The sequence below is a fragment of the Anolis carolinensis genome, chromosome 2 (genome assembly GCF_035594765.1).
Source record: "Anolis carolinensis isolate JA03-04 chromosome 2, rAnoCar3.1.pri, whole genome shotgun sequence".
Classification (NCBI taxonomy): Eukaryota; Metazoa; Chordata; class Lepidosauria; order Squamata; family Dactyloidae; genus Anolis; species Anolis carolinensis.
In genome coordinates this window covers 169,511,373-169,536,516 of record NC_085842.1, presented here as the reverse complement: position 1 = coordinate 169,536,516, position 25,144 = coordinate 169,511,373, and the positions used below count along the sequence as shown (strand labels likewise).

General features: G+C 42.0%; 1 protein-coding gene across 7 annotated transcripts in view; it reads right to left on the bottom strand.

Annotated features, from left to right (window-relative positions):
- hdac7 (histone deacetylase 7) overlaps window positions 1-25,144 on the bottom strand; it is a 281,863-nt gene that overhangs the window by 5,693 nt on the left and 251,026 nt on the right. For 6 of the 7 annotated variants that reach the window (XM_016995792.2, XM_062971059.1, XM_062971060.1 and 3 more), the window contains 7 exons: window positions 21,721-21,828; window positions 19,402-19,457; window positions 17,146-17,233; window positions 15,981-16,100; window positions 8,022-8,119; window positions 5,095-5,213; window positions 2,298-2,431 (listed from right to left, as the gene is read on the bottom strand). In XM_016995792.2, coding sequence (XP_016851281.2) covers window positions 2,298-2,431; window positions 5,095-5,213; window positions 8,022-8,119; window positions 15,981-16,100; window positions 17,146-17,233; window positions 19,402-19,457; window positions 21,721-21,828 — 723 coding nt within the window. Of the gene's footprint in view, window positions 1-2,297; window positions 2,432-5,094; window positions 5,214-8,021; window positions 8,120-15,980; window positions 16,101-17,145; window positions 17,234-19,401; window positions 19,458-21,720; window positions 21,829-23,597; window positions 23,777-25,144 lie in introns of those variants that run through there. The other variant, XR_001730659.2, reaches the window with a different exon arrangement.

Sequence of the window (25,144 nt, the reverse complement as noted above, 5' to 3'; positions counted from 1 at the left end):
TCAAAAAAGCAGTAAGAGCACTAAACTAGAATATGATGCTATTTAAGTCTCCTTTCCCAGTTGGCCAAAAGCTAGAATATGGCTCCTGAGAACAACACAATAAGACAAATTGCATTTGACCATCAGGCTAAAACGAACATCTCATTTTTGATCTAGTCTTTTAATAAAGTAGGTGCTGGGGTTCCCATTTCAGAAGGGCCATGAATCTACTCCAAGTGTTAAACTGTATTGTGCTGGTAGTATCCAACAAGCTGAACCAGTTTGAAGGATAGAGTTCAGCACTAGTGGTAGTTCCTTAATGTTTGGATTAAATCTGCAGTGGACTCATTGCCACCAGCTGTCAGCGTGAACAATAGGACACCATGAAATGTGATCAACAGCCTACATACAAGATAATGATGATGACGAATGCATTTTGGGAATTTAAAAAAGAGTTTAAAAGGGGGGCTTTGTTCAAAGCATCATAATTTTTGTTTGTAAAAATTGCTTTATTATATTTTCATTAAAAATTCCCAAAATGAAAAAATGTGGAAAAGTTATCATAATCTTGCCTAGTAGAAGAAAACTTTTGATATGCTTCATTCTTATGTGTGGAAATAAATTAAGATGTACACATTGTTTTTTTTTTCTAATCAATATTTAGTTTTGCTGCTGGCAAAACTGTTGGTTTGGAATAGTTTTTTGAGAAGAGCTGTGGCCTTTAGCCCTTTTCCACATTGCACTTGTGTAGAATATGGCTTTCAATCTGAGCTTCTAATTGTTTTGCCTAGCTTTCATTAGAGGACGTTTTCAATGTTTCCTGTTACTGTTTGATGGTTTTAATTATGGTGCTTTATACATTTTTACCATTTGCTCTTTAAGATCTTGAACAAAATGTATTGATGGCCCTTATACAAGTATAAGTCAAATCGAGACCAGTCATGACAGTTCCAGGATGCAAGTTAATATGCCTATTAATTCCAGTTGCTGTGGGCTCTCTAGATTCTTGTGGGAAACTGGGCATGAAAGGCCTTTGAAAGACTCAAGAAACTTATTTTTGAACTAGGTCTGCTTTGGTGCTCAAGCTAGCATGCACACCAGCTCGGGGGCTGTGAGATTTGAAGGCCAAGGAAGTAACATTTTCAAACTCTAACTTTCCATTTTGTGTTTTTATGTTTCTCTCAGCTACAAATCGTACTGAGTGGCCTTGGGTAAGGCAGTTTCTCAAGATAAACTGCAACAGAGGATTGCTGTTGTAGAAGGGAACATATCTCCATGGAGTTTAGGGCATCAAGTTGCCCTAAGCTCCATGGAGATACAGAAGGACAAGATGTGACAGAGCAGTGGTTCTCAACCTGTGGGTCCTGAAATGTTTTGGCCTTCAACTCCCAGAAATCCTAACAGCTGGTAAACTGGCTGGGATTTATGGGTGTTGTAGGCCAAAACACCTGGGGATCCACAAATTGAGAACCACTGTGATACAGGCATAGGTAAGACTGCATCACATTCATGCAAGTTTTCCATCTGCAAAGGGGTTTTACATTTGCACTGGCCACTTCCCAAGTACAGCAAAGCTTTGCAAAATCAATTTGGCAAGAGCCAAACAAATATGTACATCAAAAGATATGTAGGTTATGGAACACCTTCCCCCTGCATAATAACTTTTATTTCCCCATACATCTCATTTCTCTGCCTCCTCCCATGCCCTCTTTACATCTGGTGACTGAGTTTTCAGTCCAATTCTTTTTAGATTTAATTGCTTCATCATCTGTGTATTGCTTTCATGGATGTCTTGTTTGTACAAACCCTGTGTTTAGAAATTAAACTCTGCCTGTAGGAGTAAACTGTAATCACTCAGAAGAGTGACAGCAATAAAGAAAAAGCAGAATTCTGTGTATTTTCAGAAATACTATTCCCACACCCTCCCGCAATCCATGGATTCACTTTCTATGGTTTCAGTTATCCATAGTGAATTGTGGTCTTAACATATTACATACTCTCCTCTTATCTATGGATTTGGTTTCTATGATGTAGGTTACCTGCGGTCCATGTAATTCCCCCTTATTCACAGGTTCACTTCCCATGGCAACCATTATGTGAAAAGAATGAATGGCATAAGGTTCAGTACTATCTGCGGTTTCAGGCATCTGTGGAAAGTTTTGGAAAGTATCCCCCACAAATAAGCCTACTGAACATTATTTTGTTACATATTCTACAGCTCAGGCCTAGAGATGAAAACAAGCTCTCAGAGACACTTAACTTCAGAATAAGCCCAGGGGTTCTTTTCTTGGGTTCTGCTAAGCATGGATTCTACACACCTCATTACCCAGCAGGGCAGAGACACATGCTTCAGAGGCGTCGCAGATGGCAGTCAGATCATGTCCTCCTTCCAGCGCAAGAACAAGGGCCCCTCCAGCCACGTTCATCAGCTGTTGGGTCATGTAGCCAAAACCTGTAGGGAAATCCAAAGGAAATAAGAAACAATAGACTTTACCACACTTTCAGATAGAGAAGGTTCATCATACTACTAGAGGGAAACCATTACGGACATCAGGTAATTGAGAGCAGCAGCAGTGGCATGCCTTCAATCTTTTGCCCATCTTGGGGGACAGAGCTTGTCCTGCAACTCCCTAAACTGTCACAGGTATGTTGGAGAATCCCGTCCCATTTCATTTATGTAAGTAAGGTTCATCTGCTAGTCTAGACAAGGATAAACAATTTAATCAGGGAAGCTAGCATGTGCTTTTTGTTAGGTAGAAAAATGTCTTGAGCCAGCATTGCTGCCAAAGTACCATCCTACCCTGTCACCTTCCTCTATGATTAGGATGGCCCGTTTGTGCTATACAGTAGGGTTGCCAGAGTGAAAACAGGAGAGGGCTCCTGTAACCTTTAATTGTTGTACAAAAAAGGGAATTTCAGGAGGTGTTGCTTGTTGTCTGGTTGCTGACACAATCATTCTACACAATCATTAAAAGGTACAGGAACGCTCTCCAGTTTCCAAGATGGCAACCCTAGTGAACCAGCTCACCACTAAGTCTGTTGTGTTCTCTGTATAATGTTATAAGGACCGGGCTTTAGCACAGCAGGTTAATCGCCAAGCTGCAATAAGGTTGAGAGTTCAAAGTCTGGGTCAGGGTGAGCTCTTGACCTTTTGACCATCTTCTGCCTACCTTGCAGTTCGAAAACAAATGTGAATAGATAAATAGGAACTGAATTAAAGTGCGAGATAATTTAGGCCCAGCATTTCAATCAGAAAAAAGGAGGAAGTTTATGAACAAAGAAAGCTTTTCGGCAGGGAGATGGAGCGACACCACCCCTGGTGGCCTGAACCAAGCACAGCCCCCAAAGATGCTGAAAGATGGGAAAAACCTATATATGCCTCTATCTGTTGTCTGTCTTGTCATTGTTATAATCAGCATTGACTGTTTGCCATATATATGTTCTGTGATCTGTGCTGAGTCCCCTTCAGGGCGAGAAAGGCGGAATATAAATACTGTAAATGAATGAATGAATGAATAAATAAATAAATAAGACTCTTTCTTCCACACACATATATAAGACTAAATTCCCCAGGCCACTTCTTGTTGGACAAAAAGTCCTTTACTGGGGCTAACATGTGATGAAATAATCCTGCCCCCAATACACACTCTGAGGGCATCAGAAGGGCATTTGGAGGCAAACAAAATGCAGACTTTTCCTCAGGAGTGATGGATTGGGAGGGGACCTCCAAGATCCCCCAAAGGCAATGCAGTCTCCTGTCTCTTGAGGGTTGCTGGCTCCTGTTTTAGACTGATGTGAACATGATGTTTAATGGCACGCATGAGCCACATCTTCAGCTGCTTTAACAGTTTGCAAAGAAATATACTGAATGTCTTGCATATGTCTCTGAAACTAACTTCAGTAAAGCAAGACAAATAGCAAGTGTTAAGGCTCCAAGATAAAGCTGTGCGAAGTCTGTATCAGTATGCAGAGGGGCACTGTGACATCTCTGAGACGGAAATAATTCTGTATCTTTAACTTTTATAGACTCAGTCTACTTCAAAGGCACTTTACTCCATGTGTATGTTGAAGTAGAATCAGTCTATGAGAGCTTATGCTTTAAACTTATTTCTCTCACTTCACTTCAAAGGTGCTATATGATCCCTTTACAGGCAGTGTTCAAGTTATATAAGAGAAATGTTAACTAGTTACTCCAAAGCATATGTTCTAAACATGGATTTCCTTAATTTGACCACCTAAAGGAATATTTCACATAAAAGAGGAGTTCAACAAAGCTGGTATTCCTCACCATGAAGGAGGAAGGGAGAGGAAGGAAAAAGGTTTTATGTGACAACAAACAGCTGAGCATTTCTCATGTTTTTTTTGGTTGAATACACTTGTTAATGACCATGCATTGCAATCTATAATTGAGTAAATGGGACAGCTTTGAGAGAGTGTGGCATAAAACACAGGTTTGCAGGAAAGCCTTATATTAACTAAAATCCCACATTGAACTACTACCAAATGGAAGAGCGATGTATGAAAAGAATGCTTGATTGTAGCAATCTTTTTCAACAGTTATGCCCACTGTATCATGTGCAAACCTCTCCAGACAGTGATGAGTGAAAGGATGCATTTATTCCTTCAATATCTTGGAACCAGAAGTTAGATGATGCAGCTTTAGATTATTCCCTTTGGTTCTTAGAGGCTCTTTTGTGGCTGTCACATACTAAACAGATATATCAAAAATAACTAAAAGCTGCTTGTATGACATATGCCTGCTGAACAACCCACGTGTCTTGCTGTATTTATAACTCACAACTAGTGGGTTGCATATTCTACACGACTCAGAATTTGCTGGCATTCTTTTGCTTATGAGCTCCCTGCCTTGCCAGAGAAACTGTAGGCCAGTGATTCCCAAAGTGGGCGCTACCGCCCCCTGGTGGACGCTGCAGTGATCCAGGGGGGTGGTGATGGCCATAGGTGCATTTGCCATATGCATTAATATATATATCTTTCTGTTTAATTGCTATTAAAATAAAATAATTAATTTCCAGTGGGTGCTGAGTAATATTTTCCTGGAAAGGGGGTGGTAGGCCAAATAAGTTTGGGAACTACTGCTGTAGGCAGTCTTACATTTGGGTGAAACTTTGTAGCCACCGAGTGGGGGGGGATGACCTTCGGCTGCATCAAAGCCTGCAGACACCAGCACCACATCAGGGCAGAACTCACGAGCAATTGGCATCACAACTGTCCTGCAAATGGAAAAAAGAGAGCTGAGTGAAGGATAGAACGATGTTTCAAAATCCTGCATTAAGTACATCATTTTGTTATGTTGTGGATTGTCTTTGGGGTCCAAGGCAGAGGTGAGGAGCCATGGAGAATCTGGAGGCCTCATTCACTCATATTTTCATTCCCTATGGACCACAACAGGCCATAGAAGCATTGCTCAGAGCTTCTGCCCGCTCTCCCAGTAGTTGCATAAACAACAAATTATCTAACCAAAGACAAACAGCAAAGAGGCCTGGAGTTGGTGGTGATGAGAAAATCCACTGGCCCATATTCAGATACTTCATTGACTTTTGGATTATCTTTTAGCTTTTGAAATTACTTTTGAGCTTTATTGGCAGCCATTGACCACACACTTCAATCACCTAATAAATCAGAAATAGTAGAATCTTAACTTTTCCTGCCAAAGAAGACTGGGATGTTCCAAAAGTTGAGTTCTGCATACCCAGTGCTATATTTTGCCCTGATTCTGTGTCCTCTTGTGAAACTGTGACACAGACATAAAGCTGTGGATACAGTCTGTTCCTCCCCTTCTTTTCTAGAGTCTTTTGTGTGCATTTTCATATATTCTGAAGCTCACCTCTGGAAGAAAGCAGCTCAGAGCATTTGTTTCCATGGGGAGCCTATTCCCCCATGCTGCCTGTGAAACTAGGGGAGATCATAGATTTGGATGTGTTCCTAGTGACAGCAAGAGTAAGTTGGCTTGGCCTGGAGTTCCTTTATGGACACCCTGCTGTGCAAGATTTTCCCATCTTGCTTACATTGAGCCCAATAGGCTCACAACCTTGCCCGCTGGGATGAAAATCCCAGCCTTTTCTGAAGACCCATCCATCAGATGGATCATGTTTGGCAAGCAACTCAAAGAGACACCATCTCCACAGGGGCTGGGAGCTGCATTTCTACATACAGCAAGAAAAGGGGAGGCTGTGAGCTGGGGGGAGGTGCTATTTATAGAACCCTTTTAAGTGCAATCAAAGCACATATGCTGGGCAGCTGTGGGAGGTGGCCATTTGCCAAAGCCTTGGCACGTATCAAGTTTACAGTTCCAAACTGGGGTCCTGCCAAGCCCCGTTGGCCTCTATCATGGGGGCCTGAACCCCAGTTCTACTGGCTTGAGCCATGTGGCAAAACTGAGTTCCAAGGGCCCCTTTCTCACGATTTTGTCTTTATGTGAAAGCCATTGAACTTCAGAGATTCTTCCTATGATAGGAAACTCAAGGGAAAGTTGAAGGAATGCAATGGCAAGGGCCCACTGTAGATGTGGCACTGTACACAACTATGAGAATGGATCTGCTATGGTGGGGAAGGTTTGGCCTTCCAGATGTTCCAGTTCCATCATCAATTGTAGTATGCATAACCAGTGGCGAGGAGTGAGGGGAGCTGCAATTCAGGAACTTCTGGAGAACCACCTGTTCCCCATCCCATGCCGAGACCTAAACTGCCCCTAGAAACTAAGATGACTAAACTGAGGCAATCATACTTTGATCATATCACAAGATGAGATGTTTCACTAAAAATATGATAATGCTTGGTAAGGTAAAGGGCAGAAATAAATAAAGAAGAACTGTACAGGATATTGGGGATCGGAGAACTTGGGAAATTTTTTACTGATAAGGTCGCCATAAATTGAAGTTGACTTGATAGCACTCAACAACATTGTCAATCATTGTGTGAGTGGAATTTTATCTAGCCTAAGAAACTAGGCTAAGCATGAGCAAGATCTCCATTATTCTTGTACCATCACATCATCAGACAGTTGATGGGAATTGCAGTCCTACAAAGCTTAGACGCAGCAGTGGCTGGTAGCTCTCCTTTTGATGGTCAGAAAATTTATTCTGGATTTTAGTCCAAACTTTGATGATGTTATTTATAAGAATGAAACTATTTTGGAGAAATGGTTCAGCATCTGGACAGCTCCTTTACAGTCTCAACTAAAACCCTAAAGCAATTTCACTATTCCAATGACATTGAAGTTATGGGATATCACTGGCTGGAGGGACATACAATCATGGATTAAGGTTTCAAGATGGTTTCCTAGGAACAGCCATGGTGGGTTATGCACGTAATATTTGACCAGGGGTGTGCATGTAATATTTGACAAGGCAAAGAAAATATTTATGGCTTGGTCCTATGGTTAATCTTATTAACCTGGAAAGAAGTCAAATTGGATTCAGTGAGACTTGCATTTCCACTGTATGTTTGTTAAAGCAACCTTAGGTTCTCTTTTCTTGGCAATAACATGTCTGGCACTACACCATCCCACTTGTGTTCTCATTCCATGGAATGAAAATAAAAAGGCTCCTTCTTTCAAAAACCAACCAACTAAACTCAGGAATGTTTGAATTTCCAGTTGATAACATCCATGTGCATATACTAAAAGTTGTCAAATTCTGATTCATCCAGCTTTTGTTCCTAGTATCTCCTGTTCAATTTGGAAGTTGTAAAGGCTTTGCAAAGACTTACATGTAAATAGTGTTGTCCAATAACAATTCCTTATTATTTTGCTACCCTCTTCTATCTAGTTTAACCTTTAGGCTGCAAACTTTGCAGTTTATAGAAAAGAAACATTTCTAGAGTGTTCTATGAAGTCAAATGCATACTAATAATAAACACTGCCTGCAAAGAAAGTGGAGAAATGTGTACATCTATACACAATTCTAGAATCCTAACTTCTTTCATTTGTTTCCAAAGCAACTGGAATGTCATTATGAGATGTTTCCACTGGAATAAGCCCACCAGAACTCTTTAGATAAAATGGACAATAAGAGACATACCGGAAAGCAGCTAAGTACTCCGGATCTCCCATGGGTGGGTCAAGGCCACCTGTCCAAGCGACGTTGACCGTGAAGCCCTCACCAGCACCAGAGCCCACCTGAAAGAGAAAAATTGAAAGGTTCTCTAGCTGATGCCTTCTTCACACATCATATTCCTCTCATAGCATCTTTCAGAAGAGACACTTTAGCAGGCTTCAAACTACCCTCTGCTGCAAATCATCTTCAATGTGTGTAAGCATCTGGGATACAAAGAGGGAAGAGGTAAAATGGTGGTGCCTTTGGATGGCAGCATATTTCAGGTCTAGCCAGGACAGCCTATAGGCAGGGATAAAGAGAGCTACCCATTCAAGGAGGGTATTGACAAGATGCATCATGTCCAGAAAAGCATTAGTAAAATTGACAAAGGTCTAGAAGCCAAGCCCTACAAGGAGCAGCTTAAGGACTCAGTGTGTTTACCTTGGAGAAAAGAAGGCTGAGAGAGGACATGATAGCCATGTTTAAATATCTGAAAGGCTGTCACATTGAGGTGAGGCACAAGCTTATTTTTCTGCTGCTCTAGAGACTACGATATAATGGATTCAAACTGCAGGAAATGAGATTCCACCAAACATTAGGAAGTTCCTGACAGTGAGAACTGTTCAGCAGTGGAATATGTTGCCTTCCAGGGTGCTGGAGTCTTCTTTTCTGGAGGCTTTTAAACAGAGGCTGGATAATCATCAGTGAAGAGTGTTTTGCTTGTGTGTTCCTGAATCACAGAATGGGGATGGACTGGATGGTCTCTTTTAATTCCATGATTCTATAGCCCAACAAGGAATAAGAGGGTCATACACTCTACATCTCTGTTCTAGAACAGTGTTTCTCAAACTGTGCTCCTCCAGATATTTTGTACTTCAGCTCCCACAATTCTTAACAGCGGGCAAGCTGGCTGGAATTTCTGGGAGCTGAAGCCGGGCTGTGGCGCAGCTGGCTAGTAACCAACTGCTATAAATCACTACTGATCGAGAGGTCATGAGTTTGAAGCCCGGGTCGGGTTAAGCCTCCGACCGTTAATAGCCCCGGCTTGCTGTTGACCTATGCAGCCCCGAAAGACAGTTGCACCTATCAATTAGGGAAATTTAGGGACGCTTTATGCGGGAGGCTAATTTACAACACCATAAAACTGCCAGCAAAACACGAGGAAAGGAATGCGGAAGTACAGCCACTACTGGACGGTGAAGCAACAGCTCCCCCTGTGGCCGGAATCGTGAAGCTAGAAAAATGTTAAAAATGCCTCTGAGTCTGTCTAATGTATGTTGTTTGTCTGTTGGCATTGAATGTTTGCCATATATGTGTTCATTGTAATCCACCCTGAATCCCCTTCGGAGTGAGAAGGGCAGAATATAAATACTGTAAATAAATAAAATAAATAAATAAAACACCTGGAGGAGCACAGTTTGAGAAACACTGCACTAGAATAACTGAAGTGCCAAATTACATACTTGGAAGAATCAGATAAAAAAGATGATACACTGTCAACACTGGGTACTATATGGACCGTTCATTATAATGGGAACAAAACAGAAGCACCAATCATTTAATTCATGGATGTGTTTCCTTAAATCAATGTTATGGTCTTCAATTCTGTGCAAATGTATCACTGTGGCTTACATGATCCAGGTCTAAGTTTTAGGTTGTTGTTATTGTTATTATTTCAAATTCTTTGAACCACAAAATGAAACCAGTGTCTAGCAGACTGGTGATGTTTTGAAATATCACTGTTGTTCAGTGAAATACCTCAAAATAAACAAATAAATCCACAAAACCTCAGGAATGAAGCAACACTCCTGGGGAGTAATCTCTCTCTCTTTCTCATCCTCAAAGCCAGTTTCCAACTTGACATGACATGGGGTACAACCAGGAAATGGGATCCAAGGTGCCATAAAGCAAGATGGGGTGGACTTGACTTTTAGGGGCTGAAATCTGAAAGAGCAGTGGGAGAGTTTGGCTCCTATCTCGATGGTGCCCTTGAAGGGCACAATCTACTTTTTCCCATAGGAGCTGTCACTTACTTCTGCGGAAGAAACTGAAGCATAGAATATAGACACACTATTTAAGGAAAAGCAAAGCCTACACCAGGGATGGGGTGGTCTGGTTCTCATGACCCATAACATTGTTCTGTCAGGAAGTTGTTTCAAAGGCTGTCAGCCAGTTTAGTGGTACCGTAGTAAGTGAAGCTATGACTGAGTCTAGAGCTTGGAAATATTTTTGTATTACATACTCCAAAAACTCCCAGTAGCCACACTGGGTTAAGTCTTCTAAAAGAGTGTTCTAAAAAATAACTTTCTCAAGATCTGAGTCAGATGAAGGATACACAGATAGGAATGGGTCTGAGATAAACCCAAGATGAGTGATCTATAATACTCTATCAATTTACTCCCCGAGTCCCTTCAGAGAGATAGAATGGTATATAAAGTGTATTTATTTATTCTACCACACAGTGTTTGTTGTGAAGTTAAAAGAGTTTGGAAAAAGGTTAGAATAAAAATGTGAAAACAAAATAAAAGTAAAATAAATATAAACGCCTCACAATACACATAGTCATACCCCTTATCATCATGTTAGTCGTGTGTCTAGCACAAATTAACATGGATAGTTCCCTATATAGTGATAAATGAACCACCATTGGAAAGGTTCAACCCACAAGTCCACTGGAGGAAAAGGATAGCAGTGGTTCACAGAAATAGTTCATGGTGGTGGTACATTTTCTCTGAAAAGATTGTGACCCCCACTGAGTTCATGAACCACTTTTGCATTAGGCAAGGTTTGTCCAGATTACAACAGGGTCTACTGATTTTTTTGGACATGTTCATGTACAAAAGTGACTCAAAAAGCAGAAGTGAATGTCAGCATTCAAAAGGTTTGTGGAAGAGTATCCTTCCCTTCATTTGACATCTTGTTGCACCCTCATGTACAGATGTTACATTGAACTTTTTCTTCCTTGCAAGCACAGTCCAATTGTATGATATGAAGGTTCAGCTCTAAATGTGCTGAATGAACGTATGTATGTATATGCATATTTATTTAATGTACACTTAACCTTTCTTCCAAATAAGGCACTCAAGGTGGCCGACAGCAATAAAACAGATCATAGAATCATAGAATCATAGAATCATAGAATAGTAGAGTTGGAAGAGACCACATGGGCCATCCAGTCCAACCCCCTGCTAAGAAGCAGGAAATCGCATTCAAAACACCCCCGACAGATGGCCATCCAGCCTCTGCTTAAAAGCCTCCAAAGAAGGAGCCTCCACCACGGCCCCGGGGAGAGAGTTCCACTGTCGAACAGCCCTCACAGTGAGGAAGTTCTTCCTGATGTTCAGGTGGAATCTCCTTTCCTGTAGTGTGAAGCCATTGTTCTGTGTCCTAGTCTGCAGGGCAGCAGAAAACAAGCTTGCCCCCTCCTCCCTATGACTTCCCTTCACGTATTTGTACATGGCTATCATGTCTCCTCTCAGCCTTCTCTTCTGCAGGCTAAACATGCCCAGCTCTTTAAGCCGCTCCTCATAGGGCTTGTTCTCCAGACCCTTGATCATTTTAGTCGCCCACCTCTGGACGCTTTCCAGCTTGTCAACATCTCCCTTCAACTGCGGTGCCCAAAATTGGACACAGAATTCCAAGTGTGGTCTGACCAAGGCAGAATAGAGGGGGAGCATAACTTCCCTGGATCTAGACGCTATTCCCCTATTGATGCAGGCCAGAATCCCATTGGCTTTTTTAGCAGCCGCATCACATTGTTGGCTCATGTTTAACTTGTTGTCCACAAGGACTCCAAGGTCTTTTTCGCACACACTGCTGTCAAGCCAGGCGTCCCCCATTCTGTATCTTTGATTTCCATTTTTTCTGCCGAAGTGAAGTATCTTGCATTTGTCCCTGTTGAACTTCATTTTGTTAGTTTTGGCCCATCTCTCTAGTCTGTCAAGATCGTTTTGAATTCTGCTCCTGTCTTCTGGAGTGTTAGCTATCCCTCCCAGTTTTGTGTCGTCTGCAAACTTGATGATCGTGCCTTCTAACCCTTTGTCTAAGTCGTTAATAAAGATGTTGAACAGAACCGGGCCCAGGACAGAGCCCTGCGGCACTCCACTTGTCACTTCTTTCCATGATGAAGATGACGCATTGGTGAGCACCCTTTGGGTTCGTTCGCTTAGCCAATTGCAGATCCACCTAACCGTAGTTTTGTCTAGCCCACATTTTACTAGTTTGTTTGCCAGAAGGTCGTGGGGGACTTTGTCGAAGGCCTTACTGAAATCCAGGTACGCTACATCCACAGCATTCCCTGTATCGACCCAACTCGTAACTCTATCGAAAAAAGAGATCAGATTAGTCTGGCATGACTTGTTTTTGGTAAATCCGTGTTGACTATTAGCAATGACCGCATTTGTTTCTAAGTGTTCGCAGACCACTTCCTTAATGATCTTTTCCAGAATTTTGCCTGGTATTGATGTGAGGCTAACCGGACGGTAATTGTTTGGGTCGTTCTTTTTTCCCTTCTTGAAGATAGGGACCACATTCGCCCTCCTCCAATCTGCTGGGACTTCTCCCGTTCTCCAAGAACTCTCAAAGATAATTGCCAGTGGTTCTGAAATAACTTCCGCTAGTTCCTTCAGTACTCTTGGATGTAGCTGATCTGGCCCTGGGGACTTGAATTCGTTTAGAGTGGCCATTCTAGATATTCAAAACAACATCTTGAGTAAAAACATATCATAAAAATAAACTGAAAGCATCGCAAAAGGCATAAGCGTTGTTTTGCTGTTTTCAATATTACAGAGGGTTTGAGGGTTGTGTGTATGAGGTTAACCTCTTACTTCATGCACTACAATTTCAAGGGAAATTGCAAACCTTAAGCATGTCCTTACATCCGGCATTTTATTATTTTTTATGCAGATTGAACCCAGCTTGTGGCACAACCAAGCATGGCACACACTCACTATTACACAGAAGGAAATAACCCTTTCAGTAGTTTTTCTGTGCCTCAGATGTAGAAAAAAAGAGACAGTTTTGGAATAACAGCAATGAGAAAACCACCAATCTTTCTGCAACCTTCATGCTCTTTGGTAAATAGCTCAGACTGGCTGCTTGTGGGCAAGTGATTATTATGCCTAGATGGTAATGAACAGGCATAGAACTATGTTTGTTCATTTCTCAATGGGAAAGATGACAGAGAATGGGGTTGGAGATAATCTTTGAAATGCTGCTATCTTTCCAAATCATAATGCATGCTAGTTGGAGGAAAAAGGATCCATGAAAGAGGTCCATGGGAATTTTGCTGCAGTTCTCCATTTTGGCAGAGCCCGCAACATCTAAATAGACAGTGGGGCTGATGAATTAGGGGGAAACAGCTCATAAAGGTGGGAGGAGGGAGCCTGGAGTGATATGCCACAGTCTCCCAGGGATCCGCACAGCATCATAAACAATCCTTCATACCCTTTGATATCTCCTGCTCAGAGGGAAAGATGAGAACCAGATGGCAACCTACTCTTGTCCTGGCCACTTTCAGAGTTAAGCCTCTTTGAAAGCAGGTTATAAAACATGATGGATATGAAGCTCCAAAGAGTTTGGCTTATCCTCTCCACCCTCCTGGCTATGAGGAAACACCACAATCCGTCACTAATGTTGGGAATTGTCCAATTTTGCCTTAACAAGTCTCTCTCAAAAGTGCTTTTACAAGTTATTCAAATCAGGCTCTCCCCCACTCTCCCCCTCCATGTATTGTTTTGTTTTTAAAACTTGCAAGCAGGGCTGCCATGGTATGCAAATGCCAAAGAAAATGGCAGTTTGCAGATGACACCAAATTGGGAGGGATAGCTAATACTCCAGAAGACAGGAGCAGAATTCAAAAAGATCTCAACAGATTAGAGATGGGCCAAAACTAACAGAATAAACTTCAACAGAGACAAATGCAAGATACTCTACTTAGGCAGAAAAAATGCAGATACAGAATGGGGGACGCCTGGCTCAACAGCAGTACGTGTGAAAAAGAGTCCTCCTGGACAACAAGTTAAACATGAGCCAGCAATGTGATGCGGCAGCTAAAAAGCCAATAGGATTTTGGCCTGCATACATAGGAGTATAGTGTCTAGATCCAGGGAAGTCATGCTACCCCTCAGACCACACCTGGAATAACACTGTGTCCAGTTCTGAGCACCGCAATTGAAGGGAGATGTTGACAGGCTGGAATGTGTCCAGAGAAGGGTGACTAAAATGATCAAGGGTCTGGAGAACAAGCCCTATGAGGAGCGGCTTAAAGAGCCGGGCATGTTTAGCCTGCAGAAGAGAAGGCTGAGAGGAGACATGATGAGGGCCATGTATAAATATGTGAGGGGAAGTCATAGGGCGGAGAGAGCAAGCTTATAGATCACATTCAAAGCACCCCTAACAGATGGCCATCCAACCTCTGCTTAAAAGCCTCCAAAGAAGGAGCCTCTACCACAGGTTTTTCCACTGTCCTGGAGACTAGGACGTGGAACAACAGCTTCAAACTACAGGAAACGAGATTCCAACTGAACACTAGGAAGAACTTCCTCACTGTGAGAGCTGTTCAGCAGTGGAACTCTCTCTCTGCCCCAGAGTGTGGTGGAGGTTCTTTCTTTGGAGGTTTTTAAGCAGAGGCTAGATGGCCGTCTGTCGGGGGTGTTTTGAATGCGATTTTCCTGCTTCTTGGCAGGGGGTTGGACCCATGAGGTCTCTTCCAACTTTATTATTCTATGATAAATCACCAAGCACTTATGTATGGCTGCATCGTATTTGTGCTAAGAAAGCATCCACCACAAAAGTTGTGACTTGCTAACATGCTAATTGCTCAAAGGATAAAATGGCAGCCACAAAAACATGATGGCTTTCTTGGAGAAAGTCAAATTGTTTTGTGTATTTCAAGTTGTTTCTGACTTATGGTGACTCTAAGATAAACCTATTATGGGTGGGGTTTTCTTAGCAAAATTTGTGAGGTGGCTTGCCTAAGATCAACCAAGAGGTTTCCATGACCAAACAGGGATTTGAATGCTGGTGTCCAGAGTCATAGATCCTCTGGGGGATGCCTACTCCAACCAGCCAAAACCTGACAGGCAATCATCACCCAGAGCACACTTTCATCAGCTGTCCCAAGAAGACTGTGGAATGATCTGCCGGAAGATGTTCAACAGCTAAATCAACTGTCAGAATGAAGGCATAACCGAAGGCTTATATCTTCTAGCAGGCTATCCAGTCAGTTTTAACTTTTTTTGTGAATTTTAATCTGTTTTAACTGCAGGTATCTTGCTACATGTATTTCAATAATTTTGTGTTTTGTCTCTCTGCTTTAACCCTGTTATGCCCTGCCTTGAGCAGCAAAAAGAGGCAAGTCATCATCATCTTCATCATCATCATCATCAGCAGCAGCAGCACCACTACTACTATAGCCCAATGCTCAAACTACTAAACTACATGGGTTTCAAGCAGTTAGGTTACATTAGACACTCAGGAAGAATTAGATGTATGGGTAGGACAGAAAGCTGGCAGGGCGAGAGTCCCATAAAAGAAGGAATCTAAAAGTCAAAAATGCAGAGGAATAGCTGTAATCAGAAGATATAGGAACCTAAAGGAAGGGAAGCCAGAATATATAGAGCAGTGGTAGAAGTTGGAAGATTAGTGCCCTTCATGTCACACCTAGGAAAGGTTTCTCCCTCCCTTTCTTTTAAATATATCAAATCCTCCAGTTCTGGAAGATTTGTATTTTGCAAGATAATTTTTCCAAGTTTGGTTCCAGTTGTTGTTAAATTAAACCACAATTTTTTATCATGACTAGACTACATGGGAACTGAAGTTCATCACTATCTGGAAGCCTAGGGACAAAGCTTGAGAACTGAGGGCTCAGGTTGTATGTAACATTGGTGGGTTTTGCCCCTGACAGGGGTGTTGTGTCTTTGACAGATTCACAGAGGAGCCTACCTCATCAGCTGCTCCACTTCCAGGGAAGAAGTTACCATTGTCATGCCGATGTAGAGAGATATAGAGGACATTTGGGTCTCGGTAAAACACCTGCTGTGTTCCATTGCCATGGTGAACATCCTGAGGACATGGAAGAGAAAAAAAAAGACAAAACAATAGGAAGAAATGTATGAGGGCTCTCTCTTTCTTTTTTAAAAATTATCTTTATTAAACACACATATTTTCCATATGAAACATATATAGATATTAATATTATTTATTTATTTAATACATTTACATCCCACCCTTCTCACCCCGAAGGGGACTCAGAGCGGCTTACAAATTAAATTTACATACAATATTATATATTAATACTATATATTAATACTTATATATTGCAAACTACCTTAACATATAAAACCAAATAAATAAATAAACACAGGGTAAAAAATAAAGGGGGATGAACTAGGCTTGACTTCCATCACATGAGCTCTCTTAGGCTGCTCCAGACCTGTCCCGAAATCAGTATAGGGATTCTATATGTACCAGCATGGAAGTGCAGTGCCCCAAACATATTTTTGAAGTTTACACAGCCAGTCTGGCATTGGCACCAGTGTCTGGTCTTCCTGAGGGCCACAATGGCTGTTTTGCCAGCCAGAAGCAACTCCCTAGCAGAGCCTTGTTGGCAACATCACTTCTGGTGAGGTCATAATAGGGTGTTCAGCCATGTGATCAGCACAGCACACATTGCTAGCAAGACTTGACTGGAAACCTCCTTCTGGCTGGCAAAGCAGCAGTGGGTCTATCTGATGTGTGGACACTGGTTCATCCCACTTCTAGTTCAATCCTGCTACCCAGATGCCAAACATATCAGAAGCCACTCTGGAGTTTCCTGCCATCTCCAGGGTAACCTGTGGGTTTTCTTCTGGCAGATTAAAGAATAGAAGCATTACTTTTGTTATAGAAGCCGCCGTACATCATGTGGACTGCTGCAACAAGTTTGAGGTATGTTTTAATTGGCTTGTGTAGGTATGGAGTTAGATGGTATGTGAGATCATTCAGAGCTAGTGCCAACCAGCCTCTGCACCTCTACATTTTACATCCTGCATCTCCACAAAGGTAATGAGAAATAAATCTGCACTCCGAGGGGAATGTTGTGTGGGAATATAAGGAGCACAGAACTCACCCAGTCTACAATAAGAATCTTATTGATTTTCCCTTTCTGCTGGAGCTGCCTGGCTGCAATTGCCACAGAATTGAAGAAACAGAAACCCCTGCAATGGAAGACGAGGGAGAGACATGTTAACATTCAAAACAAGTTGCAATGCCCTTAGTTAGTTTGTTTTGATACTTGGGACCCATTGACATGAGTCACAAAATGCAGGACTGGTCCAGAGTAACATTTTTGACTGCCCTCAGGGGTGGCTACACAGCTAGCTTATTATCTTGCTGCTACCGCAGGATGGCATCCCATCTGTCCAGTTGGGCTGAGCCATGTTCAGACACTATTGGAAGTTACCTGTGTTGTTGTTTGTTGCCACAGCAGCAACCACGGAATTCTAGAGAACTCCTATGTGTTGCCATGAACAAAGGTGCCTGGAAACAGCCAGGAGCTTTCTGGAGCTCTGTGGCCACTGCCATGGTGACAAAAGAACAAAAATAAAGGTAGCTGATATCTCATTTTCTTCAGGGGTGTGATGATGTGGCATTAGAGAAGCTGAGGATCTGAAGCATTCTCCAACTTTTCCTAATGCGGGATAATGTTTGGTTAACCAGTTTTGCCCTCTCTTGGTGGCTTACTGTAAGTCCCTGGGTGTTGTCTAAATGCCCAGGAATGATTTATAGATCGATTAGGCATTTGTGGGCCATGCAGATGGCCCCTTTCCTAATAATTTAACTGTCAATTAATTCTATATCCCATTTTTCTTTCAATGAAGCACAAGGTGGTATAAATGGCTCTCATCCACTGTTATCTTAACAACAACTATTTGAGGCAGCTGTTCATTGTTGAGTACTTTCACACTGTTTTTAACTTATTGAGATCCTAAGGTGAAGCTTTCATGGGGTTTCGTGACAAGATGCATCCAGAGGTTTGCCGTTGACGTCCTTGGAAGCTAAGAGAGAGTGTGACTTTCCATAACTAGGTAAGAGTCCTAGGTCTACACACAAAATACTATACCATGGGTTAGGCTTAAGGTGGTTGCCCACAGCTGTCCAATGAATTATATACCTCTATTTTATAGAATTAGAACATGGATTTCTGAAGTGTCCGCCCAGACTCTAAAATGCTGCACCACAATGCCATCCAGTCCTTGCTCTTGTAACCTGCTGCCTCCATAGATGGCTCATCTCTTTTGGGCTTTTTTTCCCATGTCAAGAGCGACTTGAGAAATGCAAGTAGCTTCTGGTGTGAGAGAATTGGCTGTCTGCAAGGACATTGCCCAGGGAACGCCCAGATGTTTGATGTTTTACCATCCTATGGGAGACCTCTCATGTCCCTGCATGGGGAGCTGGAGTTGACAGAGGGAGCTCTTCTGCTCTCCCCAGATTTGAACCGCCAACCTGTTTGTCAGTATTCCTGCCGGCACAAGGGTTTAATCCATTGCGCCACTGGGGGCGCCTTTTCTTTTGGGCTAAGATCAGACTTATAGAAACTTGAACTGTCATTTTGAAAAATAATATTTTTCTTAGCAATTAAGCTTGTGGGTGATACTTGTAACTCAAACAAATAACAACTGCACTACTAACGGGTTCCTATCAATATTTTTACACCCTGCCTTTAAATGGTTCCCATACTCATCAACCACCAGAAAATGATATTTTGCATTTATGTTTTTATTTTCTATTGAGTGTTACTGTCTGAGTTTGGCCACATGTAAGCTGCCCCAAGTCCCCTTGGGGAGATGGAGATGTTGTTGTTGTTGTTGTTGTTGTTATTATTATTATTATTGAGTAAATCTTCACTGTGCAAAATACAGCTCTTTACGGGGGGAGGTCGTGTTAGGAATTGACGGTAGCTACTACTTCAGGTTCCTAACTTTACAACTACCACATCAGGGGGTGACTGCCTGCGCTAATGAACCATCGGAGGTCAAATGCTGGAGACAAAGATTTACATCAGCTCAGATGTAAGACTTTTCACTGCAGTCATTTCACACATTAAGCTGAGCGCCAACAGATGTAGATTAGTGAAGTGATGCACATGTGTGTCCGATCGGTCGTTAATGTAATAAATATTTGACTATACCCTATAAGGACGGCAAATTCATTTATAGAGCACAGATCTGCATGTAGCAAAACCTGCATAATTCATGGACAAGAGAGGGGCACAGCAAGACCCAACATTTTCAGAAGGATCAAACATTTCTCTTTCTTATTAAAATGATAAATGGGTATGGGGGAACATCATGGCCAAGAGAACAAGGAGAGATGCTGTCCTTACATGGCTGTTGAGGGATCTGCATGGTGTCCTGGAGGCCGTACTACTGCAAAGCCATTCTGCAAGACAAATATATTTATATACATGTACATAATACCAAGTGAACAAATAGAGTGTTAGGCACTATGATTATCATTAGGGATATTTTTCACCATTATTGACATTTAGAATGCCTAAAATGAACTCTGTTTTTCAGACATTTAAAAGTGCATGATATAGCCAGAGATAAATCCTTCCTCCCTATGAAATTAAGACAGATATACCTACCAATCAGGGTTACTAGACTGCAAATTGGAGAGGGCTCCTGTACTTTTAATGATTATATAGGAGCATGTTCTGCAGTTCTTGTTTGCCATGCAACCAGGTAATTTCATCTTCTACACAACCAATAAAGGTACAACAGTCCTCTCCAGTTTTCACTCTAGCAACCCTACTACCAACGTAAGCATTCTTTTTAAAAGGTAAAAGTAAAGGTTTTCCCCTGACATTAAGTCTAGTTGTGAATGACTCTGAGGGTTGGTGCTCTTCTCAATTCCTATGCCACTAGCATTGTCCATAGACACCTCCAAGGTCATGTGACCAGCATGACTGCATGGAGCGCCGTTACCTTCCCGATGGAGCAGTACCTATTAATCTACTCACATTTGCATGTTTTCGAACTGCTAGATTGACACAGGCTGGAGCTGACAGTGGGAGCTCACCCCGCTCCCTGGATTTGAACTGCCGATCTTTCAGTCAGCAAGTTCAGCAGCTCAGTGATTTAACCCACTGTGCCACCAGGGACTCCCAAGCATTCTTTTTTACACATCCAAAAAAGCAGACTTCAATCCATCAAGAATTAACACCACAAAAAAACCCCCAAAAACTATTAATCTAAACTGGGAGTGGATAACCATGGACTGCATAACCTCTAAACCTGGCCACTTCCCTTGATGAAGTCTCAGTGGGAAAGATTAAATTTCAGAGGGATACAAAAATGGATCATACATACTGGGTGTAAGGAGAAGCAAGGGCCTGGGTATTTCTGAGAGGTAGGCCATATTACAACAGTGAATTGCTACAGCAAGAATAATAATGAAAATCCTTTCCAAAGTTTGAATTAAAATTTTGAATCTGTGACAGAGATGATGTGTTTGATCCAGATCAAGGTAGTTGTGCTTAGTTTTCATTGAAACTTATATGCAAAGTCAGTTTTGATTAAATAATGTCACATTGAGGCCATGAGTCAAAAGCTAAACTCACTTTCTCTAAATCAAACCATTAATGAAAATGTGTAAGCAAAATTTTCACATTGTGGTATGCTTGGTTTAAATAAATACATTTTGACACATTCCTTCTGTTTCTATTACTGGACAATTAAGTTCTCTTTTCTTAGTTCAATACCTGCCAATAATAATAACCTTCTCCTCTGCTTCAATAGCTCCACTGGCCGTGAGTCTTTTGCTGGTTATGACTTACAAAATCCAATATGTCTTACAGCTAGACAATCTGGACTCTCTAGATCTAGACTAACCACATTTCCCCTATGAGAGGCCCAACGATCGTCACAGGTATGCCTGGTGGGGACACAAGATGGAGGTTTCTTGGTAGCTGCCCATAGTAAAGGTAAAGGTTTCCCCTGACGTTAAGTCCTGTCATGTCTGACTCTGGGGGTTGGTGCTCATCTCCATTTCTAAGCCGAAGAGCTGGCGTTGTCCGTAGACACCTCCAAGGTCATGTGGCCGGCGTGACTGCATGGAGTGCTGTTACCCAGACTGCCGCTGCCCATAAGCTTTGCAAATTTTTCACTGGTAGGCATTTCTTTTTATTCAGACAGGTTTTTAAGAATTGATGGCTTTTAAGAGAATGGGTTTACTATTTCAACTGTGCTATTTTAATGTGTACTATGTTAATGGTTGTATTCTTTCAAGTCATTTCTGACCTATGGCAAACCTCGCACAGAATTTTCCTAGCAAAAATTGTTCAGAGGTGGTTTGCCTTTGCTTTCCTCTGAGGCCGAGAGGATATGACCTTCTCAAGATCACTGGATGGGTTTCCATTGTGAGTGTGGGCATTTCAAACCACTACACCATGCTAGCTCCCATGAGTACTTCTCATTACTAAAGCAAATTAGCTGTATATTGATAGGCATTGAGTAGTGAACTGGGGAATAAGTTTTAATAAAAGTTGTTCTTTCTGAACATATTTTCGCCTTTATCATCCTGCCCTTATGTTTTCAGATGTTCAAAGACTTTTTTGTACATTGTTTGTCAGCTATGCAGATTTTGTTCTGCTCTTTTTCTGAGGTGGAACACACATACAACTTTGAGACCAATGCCTTACCTTCAGTTGCCGACTGGCCACCTTAAAGGCCAGTTCTGTGACGCTCCCAGCAGCCCATCGTGCTGCGTTGCTGGAGTGCAGTTCATTCCAAATGGTGTCGCTATCCACCTGGAGGTAGGAAGAGAGGACTGAGAGATTATCCTACTGATCACCTTCAAGGTAGCCCTACTAGTAACATTTCTGCAACTAACAAATGCCTCATCCCCTACAGTGGTGGCATAGCCAAGAACATGAGAATAGCTCAACAACAGCATGGGAGGCTACAGAGACCCAATGGAAAAGCTGTTGGAAACAAGAGTGATTTTGGTTCATATCAGTTCTGCTGTGGAGCTAACAGGGAAATTGACTTTATGTTAGAAGTGACATCTCAGAGTTGGTGTGTGAGCCTACAGTGACTGTATAATATTGTGCATTGACTAGTTTGCCTTAGTGGGCATGTATGCCGTAAGTTGTCGGTGACAAAGACACAGACATGTGTACACATAAAGCCCTAGATCAGTGGTTCTCACCCTGTGGGTCTTCGGGTGTTTTGGCCTAAAATTCCCAGAAATCCCAGCCAGTTTACCAGCTGTTAGGATTTCTGGGAGCTGAAGGACAAAACATCTGGGAACCCACAGGTTGAGAACCACTGACCTAGATGTTTCAGGTCCAGGCTAACCACATTCCCTTGTATGAACTTGCTCAGGCCCTGAGATCTCCAGGAGAGGCCCTTCTCTCAGTCCCACCTCCATCTCAAGCTCAGTGGGTAGGAATGAGAGTGCGGAGCTTCCTTCTCGGTGGCTGCCCCTTGACTCTGAAACTCCCTTCTTCCCGGGGAAGCCAGAATGGCCCCTCCCTGCTGTCCTTCTGTTAGCAGACTAAAACCTTTTTAATTCAGGCAAACTTTTAAAGAAGGTTCTTAAGATCATGTCAAGGGCTGCTGTCGTTTCATACTTTTAATGTATTTAATCTGAATTGTTTTTAATACTAATGACATTTAATACTGTTTTAATACTATATACAGGGAGAAAGAAACAGAGATCAAAAGAAAGAGAGCAAGGAGACCAAGAGAAGGAGAGTCTCACTTATCCAACACTCGCTTATCCAACGTTCTGGATTATCCAACGCATTTTTGTAGTCAATGTTTTCAATATATTGTGATATTTTGGTGCTAAATTCATAAATACAGTAATTACTACATAGCATTACTGCATATTGAACTACTTTTTCTGCCAAATTTGTTGTCTAACATGATGTTTTGGTGCTTCATTTGTAAAATCATAACCTAATTTAATGTTTAATAGGCTTTTCCTTAATGCCTCCTTATTATCCAACATATTCGCTTATCCAACATTCTGTCGGCCAGTTTAAGTTGGATAAGTGAGACTCTACTTTATTTGTATATTTTATATTGAACTGTAATGCTTTTAATGTTATCCACTTTGAGTCTCTGTATGGAGAGAAAACATCGGGTATAAATAAACATAATAAATAATAAAAATAAATAAAAGTGATGATACAGCTGAGAGGTTGTCTCCAATGAATCAAAATTTCATAGGGTTTCCAAAGACTGTCTACACTAGATCCAGGGGCCACACTACGGCAATGCTCAGGTTGTCGAAGAGCAATCCCCTCTAGACAAAATGGATAAAGGAAAAACTTGAAGTGGGGAGAGGGAGAGAGAAAAATAACCTATCCGTGTTACCTTCTCAATTCTACTTGATTCCTCAGGCCCCCATCCCCTCATTCAAACATCTTGCTTTGATCAGACACACGTCATCGGCAAAGTAAGAGCCGGAAAACCTCAGAGATTCTCTTCTGATCAACTCCATGTGTGAGCAGAACACCCCTCTACACACACACACACACACACACACACACACACACTTCTGCCTTACCGCTCCAGGCGTGTGCTCGCTCTCCCTCTTTCTCTCCGGGTGCAGGGGAGCAGGGAGGGAAGAGAGGCGTCAAGGCCCATCAGTAAGGACAGGGGAAGGCAAAGGGAGAAAGAAACAGAGATCAAAAGAAAGAGAGCAAGGAGATCAAGGAGAACAGGGCTGGGCTGGGAGGCAGCATCCTGGAGAAAAGAGAGGAAGAGAAAACAAGAGAGAGAGAAAGGCACGCAAGAAGATAATGAGTGAAAGTGAACATGGTAGAGTCCAGAAGGGAAGGGGAACATGAAAGACAGAGAGAAGTTGGAACTGAAGAAATTCCACCCTGCTCTTTAAACCTAGCCTGATCCCATCCTGCGTCACCAGATCCAAGTAGGGAAGGAGAGTCCCAGTGAAAAGAAATGGTGGTGGGCAAGCACATGGACCACGATCAGCAAAGAAATGCCTTTTGGAAACTGTGGACTGTTGGTCTAGTTCTCACCATGATTCTAAACTGCATCTGGACTACATTACTTCAGAGAGCAAGGGAACATTCTTCATCATCTCTATATTTCTTACATGAAAAGTGTAGATAATATCTGGGAAATGTCTAAGCTAGAATCTCTGTTCTTGACTTTCAGTTTTGTGTGCCAACACATATATTTAAAGAGTCATTTTCTCATGTGAGCCTTCAAATGCTTCTAACATGATACCGCCCCAAAACAATATGATTCTCATACGATATGTTCCTGGACTTACAGTGAATAAATGGAACTGCAGATAATAATGAACTCCAATGAAAACACATCATAAAATTGGACTGGAGAACCTAGAAAATGCCTAGAAATAACACTCTCTTCTTTTTTGGGTCTTCCAGCACGACTCAATCATCAACGTCTGCTAAAAGTATATCATAGAATCAGGTTGGAAGCCCTAGAAAGTACCTATAGAAAAGTTTCTTCAGACTTGGCCAAGGGAAACCATGGGTATCAGTCCCATGGATACCAACTGTACAAATTTATCATTAAAATGATAAATAGGCTAAACGCCACAAGGTGGAGAGATAGATGTCTGGCTAGTCCCAAAACCATTTTGGCTTCTCCTCCCAGGGTGGATGGACTAGAGATCAATCTGACTGTTCCATGCTTGTGCTTTCCACAATATACGTATTTCCTGTTTACTAATATAGATTAACCTGCTTTGCATTGTACTATGTTCATTATACTCCAATCATCCCAAATCCAGGTTTATGTCCATTGTTTTGGAGAAAAGAGGTAGACCTTTAATAGCAATGTGGTCTTGAGCTTTTTCATGCACACAAACATAACACTAAATTCCACTTTAATTGTCCAGTCCTGGGGTTTGGAATTCTTGTATGACTCCTGTGGTAAAGAAAAGCATCCAGGCTAAGAGACACGTGAGTAGGAATAAAACTCCTTCCTTATAACTAAAATAAAAAAAAAATGTTGTCAAAGGCTTTCATGGCCAGAATCACAGGGTTGTTGTGTGTTTTCTGGGCTGTATGGCCATGTTCCAGAAGCATTCTCTCCTGATGTTTCGCCCATATCTATGGC